At 43.2% G+C, this 16780-nt stretch overlaps 1 protein-coding gene across 2 annotated transcripts in view; it reads right to left on the minus strand.

Annotated features, from left to right (window-relative positions):
• The window catches only part of ABLIM1 (actin binding LIM protein 1), a 208286-nt gene extending 191735 nt beyond the window's left edge, over window positions 1–16551 (minus strand). Inside the window, exons 1-2 of one of the 2 annotated variants that reach the window (XM_081192939.1) lie at window positions 16218–16551; window positions 7462–7649 (exon numbers count right to left, since the gene is read on the minus strand). Coding sequence is in view for 1 of the 2 variants with exons in the window: in XM_081192950.1 (XP_081049076.1) it covers window positions 2994–3006 (13 nt within the window). In the remaining variant the exon portion in view is untranslated. Of the gene's footprint in view, window positions 1–2993; window positions 3248–7461; window positions 7650–16217 lie in introns of those variants that run through there. The other variant, XM_081192950.1, reaches the window with a different exon arrangement.
• Between the last annotated feature and the right edge of the window lie 229 nt (window positions 16552–16780).

Consider the following 16780-nt stretch of genomic DNA (forward strand, 5'->3'; position numbering starts at 1 on the left):
ATCCTACTGAAGTGACCCAAGCATCAGAAGTGGCCCTTGCCAGTTTATTTAGATCTTATTTGCAATTAATCCTAGTGTAGAATCCTAGTGTAAAAAATCCTAGTGCAGAATCCTGGAGAACAGAAGTTGCTGTTATAACAACAGAAGTCCTAGCACAAATGTTGTTATAACTTACCCAAAACAATTTCAGTAGTTTTTCTACAGTACAGAATTCTCCTGCAGAGAGAATTATCAACACTATTCACAACAGGAGGAACAGTGCCAACTAGACCAGAAAAATGAGAAATATTGATTAACTTACCGTATTTTTCGCTCTATAAGATGCACCAGACCATAAGACGCAACTAGTTTTTGGAGGAGGAAAACAAGAAAAAAAATATTCTGAATCTCAGAAGCCAGAACAGCAAGAGGGATTGCTGCACAATGAAAGCAGCAATCCCTCTTGCTGTTCTGGCTTCTGTGATAGCTGCGCAGCCTGCATTCGCTCCATAAGACGCACACACATTTCCCCTTACTTTTTAGGAGGGAAAAAGTGAGTCTTATAGAGCAAAAAATACGGTAATTCTAGATTCATTTAGAGCATGCTCCTGGTTTCTTCCTTTGCAGCAGAACATTGCAAAATGGCCATGCAGGCAAAATTGACTGGCTTGGAAGGCTTAATTTGGTCCATGTGCTGGATATTCCCCACTCCATAGTATAGCACACAGTTTATTGACTAGTGTAGACGGATTGTTTAGCGTAAACTGATTCTTACACATTCCGGCATCGGTCTAGAATCTGCCATGCTGAACTGAAGCTAATACAAGCCACGTAAAACAGTGCAAGCACACTCACACACAATATACTATCTAAAAAGACAACTGAACTCAACATCTTAAGGTTCTTATGCTAGCATAACATGTATCAGAAATTATACACAAAAATGTAAGTTCTCATGATTACCACATAAGGGTATAAAGCACAAGTATTGGGATCATCTAACTTGTCCCACTCTTATTTTACATGCATAAGAATGTTGATGAGACAGGGATTGAACAATACCCTCTCCATACGGCCACTGTGGTATAGTTATGTTGCACATAACATAACTCATGTAGTGCCACCATCACCACCCGCCAGGTCCCTCTTCCTTGTGTAACAATATTCAAACACTGGCAGAGAGCCGAGGCACTCTCTTACACCACTAGCTGAGGATCTTCTCAATATTCCCTCTCTTGCAGTAACATGCTGGCTTCTGACAAGGGGACTTCATGACAGTATGATGAGACCCATCACTGGTTAATAGGACCTTGTAAATCACCAGGCTGCTAGCCATAGATATCAGACAGAATATGGCATGAGGAGTAATATTCCAATCAAGGATTAAAAGCACAAATCCTGAACAAAAATGAAACATTTGAGTTGTTTTCATTATAAAGCGTTTGGAACAGAACAAAAGCTACAGCCAGAAGCCTACAAATCAGAATAAGCCGAGAACCTAAAGCCAGGTTTGAGTTACACTTCCTAGATCTGACAATTCAGCTGAGTCAGTACTGTGACATCACAGCACCCTGAAAGGGGAAATGCTGTTCAAAAAAACAGCTCAGGATTGGAAATTCATCTCCCATCCCTCTCTTCCCCCACCCTGCTTCCAATAGCAAAACAGCCACACCCATGAACTTATTCAGGGCATTGCCTCTGCAGACAAATTAAATATATGGGGATGGCATACTAATGCCATAAAAATTAATAGCCATTGCATATTCTGGCCTTAACCCTGCCGATAATGTGTTTTCTCCAAGAAGTGTTCCACTGAGAAGAAACTGCACCTAGCTCACCATATACCTAGCATATTGTATGAAATTGACCCACAGTCTTTAATGGGCCTTGGTGTTGAGCATACGTAATGCCTTGTGGATAGACATGTATTGGTTTCTCAAATATATGAAGATGAAAGCTTCTTTCAACCACTGTAGCATTCCCCCTATCAAATAAATATCACACATCTACCCAAGAAGAAATTTCGTATTTAGGCCTCTTAAACACAATTCAATATGTGTTTACTTAATAATAAACTCGTGCTGAGTTCAGTGGGATCTAGTCCCAGGAAAGTTTGCATATGACAGCCAGCTTAATGATTAAGAATTACACATGGTCAATATGGGGGGAGGGATGGGGGGGATGCACACAGATGCAAATAAAAATCAGCTGTTCCCACACCTCAGAAAAAATAGTACTGTTATTCAGAACACATCCTACCATAAATTAATCCTGTTGTTGAACGATCTATAACACTTCATTAGCAAGCATCAGCACCTTAGGGGTTGTAACCTACTCTGAAAATACAGCAAAAATATCTCCCCTCTCACATTGCAAAGAGGTGGTGGTGGTGGGGATATTGGCATTGGCTTCCCTTTCTAGCTTGCAAACCCTTCTGAGAAATATTTCAACATGCCTCCAGAAAATGCAAGCTGCGAACGATCTGACACGTCGTTGTTTCCCACCCACGAAAAAAGGATGTACTGCAGCTTTAAATATCTTGGTGCATCAACCCCTGGAATTCTTCCATCGGTAGAGCTGCAAAATGGTACCAAGAAGGGTGGGGTGGGAACTAAATCTCCTCACCCCACCTTTATCCCAAGAAAGGTGATTAAGTAGCCCAAGCCCATCCAATCCCTTCTTGCACCCATAGTAAAAGAGAGAGTGCTGTGGACCGGGGCGTACAAACGCCACCGATTTCCCAAATATCTCTCAAGCTCTTCTCTCCCCCCCCCCCGCCCCCACTTCCACATCAAACAAAAGCAGAATGAAAGGCAATGCGCGGCGAAGTTTCTTGCGGAGACAGGTGTAGGTTGGCAAGGGGGAAAGGATATTAACGTAGCCACCGCCGGCGCACAACACCACCACCACCACAGGCAGAGAGTTGGCCCTGCCTGCCCGCCCAGCCTTCTATCTCCAAGCGACCACAGGGGAAGATGCTGCTCCTCCATCCAGGCGGAGAGACGCACACTCACCTCTGGTGGACATGGCTCGGGCGGAGCGAGGGAGAGCCGGCGGCTGCAGGGAGCGCCAAGACCGAAGAGCAAGCCCCAGATGCCAGCCGGATGCAGCTGGGCAGCATCTCCCCCATGTGCCGCCGGGGAGTGAGAGCAAGAGGGCGGTACCTGTCTGCAGCGCGCCCAGGCGAGGCGAGGGAGCGCCAGGGGGAATCACAACAGCCGGCCGCTGCAGCCAATGCGGGCGGCAAGCGGCCGGGGCTGGGCGGGGCTCGTCCCTGCCGAGCCGGGCGCTGCTGCAGCACCAGCAGAATCTGGCCGAACAATCGCCTTAGCCGCCCGGCGCAGCGCTTCAGTCAGGGGCCTCCGGCGGGAGGGGAGAGGGGGAAGGCGCTTTGCAGGCAGGCAGCAGGCCTCCCCTGGCCCTCCATGGGCAAGGGGCGCGAGAGGCGGGGTGGGAGCTGTGCAGTTACATGATATGGGGCGGGGGGAGGGCAAAGCTTGTCGGAGCTAAGCCCCTTTCACTTGGCTTCCAAGGTCCTGCTTTCATGGAGAGGGGAAGGCTGGCAGGCATGAGTGATATAGAAATAGATTGCCACTCCTATGCAGACAACAAGCATAGGAGAGTGGCCTTAAAGGAGAAGCTTGCTGAAAAGCTTGAATGGCTTTGAATGATTTTATAGAAATGCGGTATGCTTTTGTAACTTTTTTGGTTGATAATGCCACAACCTGCCACCATTCTCAATCTCTCTCTCTCTCTCTTTTATCCTCCTCCTCCTCCTTCTCTCTAACTCTCTCTCACACACAATTGTGGAGCAATTTATTCCACAGATGGTGATGTGTCCCACTCCAGAGAAGGGTTATGTTATTATTGATTTATTCTTTGCTAATTTCATAATTAATACTTCTTTCAGCATATCAAAACATTATTAAAAACACATTTCTTTTAAAATCACCATTCTTTTACAGGATGAAAACATGTTTGCCTACTCCACCATTCCACCCTTTGACATAGGATGTACACAGACTGTACACTTACTGAATGTTATATGTGAATAATAAGAGTACAGCTCAGCTATTTGTATACAGAATTAGATGGGTTGTTCACTCGGTGTGTGGAACATTTGGAGCATACTGCACAGGATTCAGTGGGACTTCCAAGTAAATGTATGATGAAGAAGAAACTACACCCTCAGACTTCACTTCTCTGGAGACATCTACTCTCCCCACCTTCTTCTTGCAATGGTTGAACAGCACCCCAAAGAATTAGAAGGCAGGGCTGAATAAGTCTGGATATAGTTGTCTTTATACATTGTTTTATTCCTTGAAGCAATACAAATCCCGCAATGAAAGCTGACTGAGATAAGACCGTTAATTCCCATTTCACTGAGTGGAGTTCATCTTGTTTAGCAATCTGAATCTTGATAACAGTGGGTTCAAAAATTCCTGACATTTTTGTTTGCTGAAGTCCTCATTCGTTATTAAATATTAGATGTTGCTGTGCATGCCTGGGGAACTTGCAAGACACAAGCTCCCCAGAGATGCACAATGCTGCCCACTCTATGAAACATGTCTCACTAGCCACACATTGTAGTCCCAACAGGTCTGCTTTTGGTGCCTGTCTGGGACAGTAAAAATTGGGGTTGGCAAGCAATTGGCAATACATGGCTGGTGGATTGCATTCATCTTGGGCAGAGGGGCGTGGTTGTTAAGATCAGTATTGTTGCATATTATTCCCGGCCCCCAAACTGCTGTAGCTGTTCTGACCAAGAACAGCTGCACATGGACTATTTTTCTTACAGTATGCAGGGATTAATAGGAGGGTCAGGAGAAGTTAAGAAGCCAATGATAAGAAACAGTGAGATATTTTATGTAATGGTTGCAAATTAAAGGTTCAGAGTTCCTATTATATTGGAAGCAGGTGGAAAACCAACAAGGCAATGTAGTGTGGTGCAAAACCTGTACATACAGATATTTAGGTTTACATTTTTTTATGCCACACTTTTCAGTCATATACACGGTTTGCATCTCCATTATCTCAGCTAACTAGTCCTTTAGTTGAAGGCAGTAACATTTATTGGCAAAAGAAAGTATGAAAACAAATGTGTCTGCTCACTAAATAACAAGAACTGCGTACATAGAAAAGGATAACTATTTCTGTGTAAACTGTCAAGTTGTACAGGTATGTGTATGTTTGCCCACCTAAGAAGGCAAAAATGGCAGTAGACGCTGCTGTTCTGAAATTTATTTAACTTGCACTGCAATGTATATAGCCTCAGGCTTGACATTTCCAATTCAGTCACCTTTATAAATAATCTTTGGCAACCTGTACAATTCAGTCATATTTGCCATATCATTTCCTTTGCTACAGTTGCAAACGGTAAAGAATCCTACAGCAGGCATGATGAATGAAACAAGTAATTCTTCTTCTTCGCTCAATTTCTATCCCTTAGGAACTAGCCTCAGAAGCTGATCTATTGCTACAATAAAGCAAAGTGGTGTGTGCTCATGCATTAACATTCATTTCAGAGCTAGTTCATCCCGCTCTTCTTCCCCTTTACATGTTCAATCATTAAACATCTCCATTTGCAACTTTCTCCTTCATGTACTGTGAGAATCAAGGTTTTGCTCAGTCATTGTGATTTGATGGCAGCCGTTTGCATCCTTAATCATCATGCTATTTCCAGTACACTTCTCTCTACATTATTATCATGGGTTTTCCCCCTGTGATGCAGATATGCTGACATTTAGAAAGAAATTGCAGGAAGAAGTATATATACATGGAAACTTTGTGGCCACGGGAGGGGGGTTATATTGTATCCACTTAATTCCTATCTGTAAAATAGAAATTGTCATAGCTTAATAGAGCTGTTTGGTGAAATATCTCAGAAGCACTGCATACAAGTGTCTTAATAATTTGGATTTTGCTTCCATGAAATAGCATTCCAAAATGTACTGAAAAATAGGAAAGCATTGTAGTACCACATAAACAGGGTGAAAAAATATTCACTAACAAAAATTACACACAAGGCAATTAATTTAGTGCTTATTGAAAAGTGTTTAACTACATAGAATGTTAAGGTTCTGACTCTATCCACCCTAAATGCCATATGTAGTGTACAAATAAACAAACCGAAACATGTGGCTTCTCCAGCCTTAGGAACAGAGCTTGCAGGGCTAAGTTCAAAGCCTGTCTTGGGAAATGGCAACTATATTACTAAATATTTTATTCCTGCCAATGCTTGAATTAGCTCAGTCGGTAGAGCATGAGATTCTTAATCTCAGGGTTGTGGGTTTGAGCCCCATGTTGGGTGAAATATTCCTGCATTGCAGGGGGTTGGACTAGAAGATCTTTGTGGTCCCTTCCAACTCTATTTCTACATTTCTATGGCAGCAAAGATAGGCGACGATAAAATCCACAAGTCCCATCCTGATTCCTTACCCCATTTTATCCAAATCATGCCACACATAGGCTTTAAAAGCATAATCACATGATGCTAATCACAGAAGGTAAAGCCCCCTCTGGCCCACATCAGTAATCTGAGCTCTGATTCCTGACCTTGAAAGTGGTCTATTGGCATGAGACAATGTCAATATATCTCATCTATCAATCCGCTTTTGTAAAGTACTTATCAGTGGGATGGTTCACTGACAAGGATTAGAAAGCAACAATGCTGCCCATGGATACTCTTTAAAATCTACTTAGGTTGTAAATTTTACATTTTCATTAGACTGAGAGCAGAGAGAACTAGGCTTTAAACAGAAAAGTAACTCACTAATATGAACTAACTATACAGACAAGTAGAATGTATGCACATTAGGAGTCCCAGCTCCTATCTGTTTATAGAAGTAGAGTGGTACCTTGGTTTCTGAACATAATCTGTTCTGGAAGACCGTTCAGCTTCCAAAATGTTTGAAAACCAAAGCGCAAAGGGCAGTCTGCAGGAAACTGAAAAAATAGCACGTACACACAGCGGAACCCATTTGACTTCCAAGGCATGTTCGAAGCATTTACCTCTGGGTTTTCAATATTTGAAAACTGAAATGTTTGGCTTCCAGGACATTCAAAAACTGAGGTACCACTGTAGTTAAGAAATTACAATGTCCTAATTTGGAGGAGAGTGAGCCCAACAGTATTTCAGCTGCATATCCTGAGATGTCACATCAACCACAGTTATCTGGGCTAGTTGAAACTAGGCAGACTGAGGCGGTCACCTCATGTGGCAGGTGCTGGAAGTTGAGGAACAGTAGCAAGGTGCTGGAAGGCACCAAGTGTGTCATGTGTCCTACATTGTGCTCCCTAAGCTAGCCTACTGCCCTCAGGTGTGGTGGAAGGCAGTGTCCCATCACTAGTGTTGAAATATGATTCAACTGCCAATCCATCAGGCTTTTGCCTTAAGATAGCCAAGAATCCTGGAGCACCCCTGATTTCTACTTACAACTGTAATTACAATTTTACTGCTAATTAAATATTATTAATACATACCTATATTAGCTTGCAGTCACAATTACAGTGGAACTGGATTTAATGAATCTTCTCAGAGCATTTAACAGAGCATACATGGTGTCCTTTTCACTTCTATCTCATTCAAGCCAAGAATTGTTGTATTCCGAAGTGGTTGCATCCAGAAACAGAATGCATGTGCAAAAGCAGGAACAAATCCTTTTGGACTGCTGCAAAGTGTCCTGCAGATAGAACAACAGTATTATACTTGGTATTGGCATGCTTGTCTAAGGGCTTATCTGGGAAAGAAGGGCAAATCATTGCATTATTACGGGGGGGGGTGAGAATATCAACAAAACAATCAAACCCCCAATTCACCACATCAGAGGGTGGTTGCAGTGGAGGTTTCCTTCCACCTGGCTCAGATGGCATTTCTATGGCCAGGGGAGAAGCAGTTGAACTGGGCTGGCCAAGGTTTCACTGTATCCTAAGTTGGTCAAGCTACTGGCAATGGGCCTGATCCAGGCCTCTCTACTGTGCCAGCATGCAGCTAACACAGCAAAACGTGGTGGGTGAAACTACACTCCCCACTTCCCACCTTGGCCAGCATGAGCAGAGAGCTTCAACTTTTGCAAGACACAACATCTAGCTTCCCCACAGACAAATCAGAATGAATGTTGCTAGAAAGCAATCGTACTCCCCATTGAGACAGCCACTACAAATAGACACAACTTTTTTATTTTGAAGATGAATGAATATCATACTAGTTCTGTAGTGGGAAAGTCCTCATTTCTCGTAATTGCCATTACTTTTCATGAAGCATATGGTTGCCTTTTCTAACCATCTGTGCCTTCATTCTCCATTTGGTTAACCACAGGCAACAATTGTATTTGATTTCCAATGTTACAGGGAAGCACCACCAGATGGACACAGAGGTCACCTGCACAGCCAGTTGGTGGCACTTCCAGGAATGTGGGGAATTATTCTTATTCTCCCTCTGTCTGGTAAGGCTGCATTATTTAATACTACCAGGGCAGGGGGGAAGCTTGAATATATCTTCTTTAATCATTTTGATACTAACTGGTTTTCTTTTTAATCTTCAGAAATTACATCTTTAGTCCGATACTAACAAAAGTTTGCTAATAACTACAGGCTATAGACAGGAGGAAAAACAAATAAGGCCAGAGGATTGAGGGGTTTTTAAAGGGGAAAAGGTTGCTTAGCATTCCCTTGCAAATAGCCAGCATTTTTGAAAGGGGACAAATCCCTAGCTCTTCTCGCTTGTTGCCATCTGGCAATTGCATAACTGGGATAAACCCCTTTAATATGTGTGTGTGTGAGAGAGAGAGAGAATTATGCATGAGACTTGGAACATTTTCTCTGGGCTCTGTCATTTCCCCTGAGTGGAAGCAGCAGAACTTGGCTCCTACTGCTGCTCTTCACTCCGCTCACTTTTGCAGCCCCATACCTTCCTCCAGTTGCCTATGTGCACTCATAAATGCTCCTCCTCTTAAGCCCAGCTCTTTTTCTTCCTCTGCACTTCCTCCCACCACTGAGCAATGGGGGTTAATTTGGAGATGAGGGCAGACTCCCCATGCCCCCCCCAAGTCTATGTAATAATTTGCAACTGGCTCCTGCAAGGCCAAAGATTGCAAGCTGCATGCATAATTGTCTCCAAGCCCTCCCCCTGCTACTGTACATGGGAGTTATCAGGAAACCCTGGAGGCAACTCTAGTCCAATAGCATCTGAAGGTCCACAGCTTCCCTGCCCATTCTAAAGGTTCTACTGCAACAGTGCTGATCCTATGAGAACCCTACTTATATGACTCTAGCCCAGGTATACTATCTATGCTACAGTATCTGACATAGACCAGTGAATAAATGGCTGGGAGCAGCTAACACTATAGCATTATAGAAGTTAATTGGAAATGTACTTAATCAGTGAGTGTGCTCAGAATCCTATATACCGTATTTTTCGCTCTATAACACGCACCCGACCATAACACGCACGTAGTTTTTAGAGGAGGAAAATCCGTAGGCATGCCACCCGTGGGCATTCCCTCCATAACACGCACAGACATTTCCCCTTACTTTTTAGGAGGAAAAAAGTGAGTGTTATGGTGCCAAAAATACGGTAATCACCTCTGAACTTTCCAAGGTAGGATGAGATATAAGTAAAATACATGGGGTTTTTTGCAAATAATTGCATTTGGCCAAATTCCCCACATTATTTTGGGTAGAAAGCTGGTTAACAGCAGGTCAATACTGTCTCACAGATGTTGGAAAACTGGAAGAGTGCTTATCAGTGACTCTTCATCAAGGTGAAGGGAGGTTTTGACTCAGGAGCTGTATAACTCTGTTGTGCATGTAGTACCCTTCATTTTTGTGGAAGACAGAAGTGCCTGGCGTGCTCTGGTCCATGGGGTCACGAAGAGTCGGACACGACTAAATGACTAAACAACAACAACAACACCCTTCATTTATAAATGACCAAGGGGCAAACTAGATGTAATATTATTCATGTCTTTAGCCCTTGTGTGGGTGTTTTTTTATTTATTTTATACTAAATTGCTAGCAAAGGCATTGTGCCATTGGAGGAGGGCATTTTACCCCTTTACCTTAGGTATAGCAATGCTATTGAAAGGGATGCTGGCACTTTAGCCTGCAGCCTTATATTCATTAAAAAATAGCAACTGCTGATCATTAAAAGAATTAGACAAAGCTAACTTCTCCAGGCATTTTATGGGTTTGAAAGAAGTTACATGTGGGGTTGACTAGGACAACATGTCCAGTGGGCAATTTGCACAATCATGAGTGTAGCAACCGGTAATGACAGTTAAATATTATCTCCCATTATTATGGGTTGGAGCTAAGACACTGTTCTTTAGTGAGTCCTTGTGGTTACTTCCCTTTTTCTATGTAGTCTGTTAGTTGTGTGTTTGGACCTACAAAACCTTGTATTATGTTAAATGATGACTTAACAATAAGCCTAAATAGATTCTATATTACTTCCTCTAAAATGTCCTCTATTGCTGTCTCAAGACAGGTACATACAGGTATTAAGCCAATTATGGAGGTTAGTTGGAGCCCATTTTAAAAAGTGTGAATATGCTGCCATCTGCAGGGCACATAAAGGATTTTCCCCCATAAGTCACGGAGGTTCCTCTTAATTAGATTGCTTCACATTGCAAAGAATTGATGTTTCTTCTGCCTACAAGTGCACATCTTTTATAATCTCACAACTAGAGAAAACCTGCTGCGGCTGCTATTGTTGTGGTGGTGGTGGTTGTGTTTGTGTTGTTGTTGTTGCTGCTGCTGCTGCTGCTGCTGCTGTTCACCCACCCCTCACCCCAAGGACTCTGGGCAGGTTACAACATTAAAACACAATATTAAAAACTTACAGAAATAAGGTTGTTCCTAAATATATACACCTCAAGTGTCAGCTAGATTGCCATTTACAGCCAACTGAGCATTTAACATACAATGCTGATTTGTTTCTAAATGTATTGATATGTTATTCCTTGGTCCTGCCTTAACTATGGCGTCTAAAATTTAAGGATATGTTTCCATGAGAACTAAAATAAGCTTCTTTATACTTTTACCTCTGATGAGCAATTTGAGGCCTGTTAACAGACTAGTCAGCCAGACCAGTACATTAATTTTTGGCAGTGTATTCTCCTTCATTTCTGGTTGCTCTTTTGGGCATGTACTTTGTTTTCATTTTATGGGGCTACCTGCACAATTTACAGAAAGAAAAATGTCAAACTGGCACTACTACAAATGATGGTCTAATTTAATAAGCCCTTGAAATTAACCATAAAATTATTCCTGTATCTTATGGTTTGATGCCCTCTTCTGGTGGAAATCCATCTACTATTTCCAATATTCTCATTTAATGTGGATGCTGTTGTAAGGTAAGTTACCAGAAAACAAAAATGATAAATAATATTAGTTTGCTGCTGTTCTTAACCTTTGGTTAAAAGGTCTTCCTTAATTTTACCTTTGATTTATTGCTTTTCTTTGTCAGATTATGGCTAGCAACCTTGATTGCCATGATAGAAGAGACACGAATGTGAGAACTGCACAAATTGAGATTTGGCAGGAAATATTTTTGGAAAAGTTAAACAAAGAACAGCAATAACAATGGACAAATCCTAACAGATTGTTGGTCTGAAAGTATTCATTGCACATTGCCTGAGTTGCTGTGATGTCACAGAAGTCTGGTGACTAGAGTTCCATTTTCCATTTCAGAAGCAAGTACAAAATCTAAGAATGCTAATTTTATCCAAGCAGAAAAAGTTTACAAATCCAATTTTGTTTTGTATTCAGACACCCAAGTATCAGCCTGTTTGGAGATGGGATATGAGCAGAAGAATAGAGAGACATAAACAGGACACTTATGAATCCACTTCTATAAAAGTGGATTATATGTAACAGGTTATAGCTAATTTCAATACAGTATAATAAAATAGTAATAACTTTTTACAGTGGTACCTCAGGTTACATATGCTTCAGGTTACATACACTTCAGGTTACAGACTCCGCTAACCCAGAAATAGTGCTTCAGGTTAAGAACTTTGCTTCAGGATGAGAACAGAAATCGTGCTCCAGCGGCGCGGCGGCAGCTGGAGGCCCCATTAGCTAAAGTGGTGCTTCAGGTTAAGAACAGTTTCAGGTTAAGTAAAGACCTCTGGAATGAATCGCCGTATTTTTCGGCCCATAGGACGCACCGGCCCATAGGACGCATCAAGTTTTTTGGGGGGAAATAAAGAAAAAAAATTATTTCCCCCCCAGGCGCTTGTGGGGCAGGCAGCGGGGAGAAGCGCTCTTCTCCCCGCCGCCCGCCTTGCGATCAGGTCCGGGGACAGCAAGGAGACGCAGCGCGTCTCCCTGCTGTCCCCGGAGTGGTGGGGCAGGCAGCGGGGAGAAGCGCTCTTCTCCCCCCCGCCCGCCTTGCGATCAGGTCCGGGGACAGCAGGGAGATCCGCTGCGTCTCCCTGCTGTCCCCGGAGTGGTGGGGCAGGCAGCGGGGAGAAGCGCTCTTCTCCCCCCCGCCCGCCTTGCGATCAGGTCCGGGGACAGCAAGGAGATGCAGCACGTCTCCCTGCTGTCCCTGGAGTGGTGGGGCAGGCAGCGGGGAGAAGCGCTCTTCTCCCCGCCTTCAGCCTCCAAACCACTTCGGGAGATAGCGGGATGGCGGCGTTCCGCCTCCCTCTGTCCCCCGACCTTGTGGGGCTGGCGCTGGGGCTCTCCTGAAGCCTGGAGAGCGAGAGGGGTCGGTGCGCACCAACCCCTCTCGCTCTCCAGGCTTCAGTGAAAGCCTGCATTCGCCCCATAAGACGCACCCACATTTCCCCTTCATTTTTGGAGGGGAAAAAGTGCGTCTTATAGGGCGAAAAATATGGTAAGTGCTTAACCTGAGGTACCACTATATTTATACCCCACCCTCCCCGGCCAGAACTGGGCTCAGGGCAGCTAACACCAATAAAATTACAATAAAACATAATGGGGGGGACAGTTAATTAAAATACGGGTTAAAATACGAGTTAAAAAACAATTTAAAATGCAGCCTCATTTTAATAGTAGCCCATAAATCAAAACCATAAGGGGAGGGAAACATAAGGGTCAGACTGAGTTCAAACCAAGGCCAGGAGGAACAGCTCTGTCTTGCAGGCCCTGTGGAAAGATGTCAAGTACCACAGTATAGTACAGTATAGCATGTTACTGCAAACTAGTAGATGGTGCTATACCCAGAACTTTGGCAAAAGTATTTTACACGGATAAGAGTACCTGATGACTAGTATTGCACTCCAGAGTGTTCTGTTTTATAGTTTGCAGAGTGGACTGGGAGGAGTGGCAGCAACAGTTTAATAATAATATTGTGTTCAATGGTTCAGTTCTGACCCCTATATATCCTTCATATTCAAGGCTTCTTCTCAAAATACCATTTTCATTCTGAGGATTGCACCCAAAACTCACTCCCATGATTAAAAGTGCAATATTGGAAGGATTTATGCCTTTCTTGTTCATTAAATGGGCATGCTGAGCCACATCCTTGGACAAGTCCGGTAATGAGTCCTGCGGATATGATGCTTTTCATCACAAGAGTGAGTTGCAGGTGCACTCCACAGAATGATGAAGTGTGACAATGAACACTGGCCTCAGGGTCTCTGCTTCCCAGCATTTGGGGAATAATTGAATCCTAAGAGTGAAAGAACAAAAAGTTATATACAACCCCCACATCCCAAGGCATTATCCCCCTCCACATATCAGATCTCTACAGATTAACTAATCCATAAGACAATAAATCACAAGCGGACAGTAGGAGGGAATTAAGTGTGCCACACTAAGGGGCATTCAGAGCAAATGACTGAAGCAAATGATCATCTGCTTCTCCAGTGTTTATCTCACATCACGCCATTCATTCCCCTTCACAATCTAGTTTTCAGGATTGAAAATTATTATTCTTTTGACTAGTTGGTTGGCTGGTGTAGATTTTGTGCTTCATATGCCACCTGCTAACAAAATGTTGTCTGGGTGGATTACAGGATTAAATAACTAGTTTTTTAAAAAAGGAAAAGAAAACACAACTCAGAATTTAAACAATAGATAGGATCAAAACATTTAAAGGGGGGGGGGGACCCTACAGCTAACATATTTGCTTATTTGGAAATAATATTTTAAAACCACCATACAATTAAATAATTAAAGCCTAAAATTATAAGATCATAAAACACAGGACAAATGACCAAATGAATCAAATTCTATAAAAATGCTTGGCAAAACAAAAATGTTTTCAATGGAAGGTAAGATATCAGAATTGCAGCAATCTCTCTATGGAGGGTGTTCGTAACACTACTGAGAAGGCCCTTTCTGTCACATAATCACCTTGTACCTCTTTTGACGGGACATTCAAAGAAGGACCTTAGATCAAGTTATCAGCATCTGAGAAGTCACATGTGGGAAAGACAATCATTCAGGTACAAAGGACCAATGCGGTAAAAGGCCTTAAAAATCAACACCGGTACTTTGAATTGGACCTCGAAACAGAGCAAAAGCCATTAAGAAAGAAAATAGTGCAACAGCCCATCTAAGTTAGCAATATTGCAGTCATATTTTGTACCAACCAAAATTTCTGGGCCATTTTTAAAGCTACCCTCATACAAAAGTGTTACAGTAATCTAAATGGGAGGCTATCAGGACACCTATCACTGAAGTAAGACTATCGCTCCCCAAGTAAGGACCGGTGTATCTAGGCTGGAAGAAGGTTTCTGAGACACAGTGGCAAACTGTGCCTCTAGTGACAACAATGGGCCAACGAATATCCTTGTCTTCAGTGTATTTCTAGTATGATTTTTTGAACAACATTTTTTATATAATACAAAACACTAATTTGTCCTCCTGAGACCTTGGGAATATGAACACAAATAAATATTCACGCTAAAGATAAGGGGAGCAAAATCAATTATGTTTGAAAAATGGCAGTGTTCTCTTGCTAAGGTAATGCAAACATGACAGGCCTTTTACTTCTCTCCTTTTCCAACCCTGGAATGTACATCTTGACCGAAGGATCTGCATTTCCCCTATGCAATGTGAGGTAGTCTCCAGCTTTATAAGTTCCCAAGTGTGCCTTCCCTACTCTCCACATTACCAATGCAGCAGCACCTACTTCAGAGATAGTTGTTGGAGTAATCCTTGTCCATTGACCAAGCAAGCTGGGTCTGCTGGGAAATGGAGGACAATAATATACGGAAGGCCACAGGTTGTCCATATCTGACCTATGCGATAGCATCACCTGGTCACAATTTTGACTAAGGCAACATTTGGAAGCAAATTCAGCTCACTTCTTCCCTGACTGGTTTGTTTGCCAGTCCTCAACGGCAGACTCCCCTTTTGGAGTCTCCCACAGAGCTAGGATAATTCTTCCTCAGGGACATCCTATGGACATAACCCCCATGTTGAAGATTTTTTCCATTACCTACACTTTGTGAGCTATGGAAGCTTGAATGGCAAATAAATCTTCTTTGACACAGCAATCACACTAATACACTTAGAAGACTGCAGTGTAGCAAATGCAAAACTGAAAGCTGAGTGTTTCTCTGGCACTTTGCCTTTTAAATTCAGAGTGGGTAGTTGGTTCTTGAAAGGAATTCAGTGGGTAGCTGGTTCTTGAAAGGAGTTCACAGAGCATGCTTTGATTCTTTCTTATTCACCTGGAAGCTCAAAACTGAGCAAAGATTAATCGAGTATTTCATTTATATTCTAATATTGTCAGTGTGGTGTAGTGGTTAGTGTTGGATTAGGACCTTGGAGACCAGGGTTCAAATTCCCACTCAGCCATGAAGCTCTGTGGGGGGCACCGGGCCAGTCACTCTCAGTCTAACCTACCTCATAGGGCTGTTGTGAAAATAAGATGGAGGGAAGAAAACTATGTACACCGCCTTCAGCTCCTTTAATGACAGACAGGACATAATTGCAATAATTAATCAAAAAACAAGCAACTAATCATATACAGTCACTCATTTCTTGAAACTGTCATGTCTCTAAAGTGACAACTACCATCATCACCATCAAGCAAAGGAAGGTTTGCCTCCATCATGTGCTGACTGAGTTCCAACTGCTCAGCCCCAGCCCCTTATAGGTGGAGGCTAAAGGGCAACACCAGAGAAGGCAAAGAAAAAGGGCAGGAAATGGCACTTGAATAATCCTGGCATTGTAAGAATACCATACCTATTTCTGATGCCAGTACCGGGGTTCAATGCAAGTGGTTACAACTCTTTATAACAGGGATGGCTAACCTGCAGGACTCCAGACGTTGCTGAACTGTGGTTTCCATAATCCCTAGCTGTGCTTCTTGTGATAATTGTTGAGATTCTCTTGGGGCTATAAAGTCAGCTAGTAGTACTCTAAATAAATGAAGTTTATTGCATTGCCAACATAATAACAGTGTCACTGGGGAGGTTCCTGTCGCACATACAAAAGCCGGCCAAACTGGCAGCTGACTCTTACTTCAGTGTACTAGTGATGAGGAGGCGGCCTCCTCCACTACACTGGAGGGCAGAGGTTGGCTTAACTTGTGCAGGCCGACTTCCAGCACCTCACAGCACCCTTCAGCACCAGATACCCGAGGTGGCAGGGTGGGCCCTGGCTCTGTGCTTCGTGACTGGGCCTTACATGGCAGAGCCGGCAGGCAGCAAAGTGTCACGGGCACGACGACCCTGAGGAACCCTGATCCTGCGCCTCTTCTGCCCGTCTGACAGGCGGCGTCACGAGGAATTCTGAGGAACTGGAAAACTTGCTCACTATTTCGTGGCATTTCGGTTGGCCCCCGCAAAGGCCAAAGAGTGGGTTTCGTAATCTC

This window comes from Podarcis bocagei (assembly GCF_964188305.1).
Source record: "Podarcis bocagei genome assembly, chromosome: 4".
NCBI lineage: Eukaryota > Metazoa > Chordata > Lepidosauria > Squamata > Lacertidae > Podarcis > Podarcis bocagei.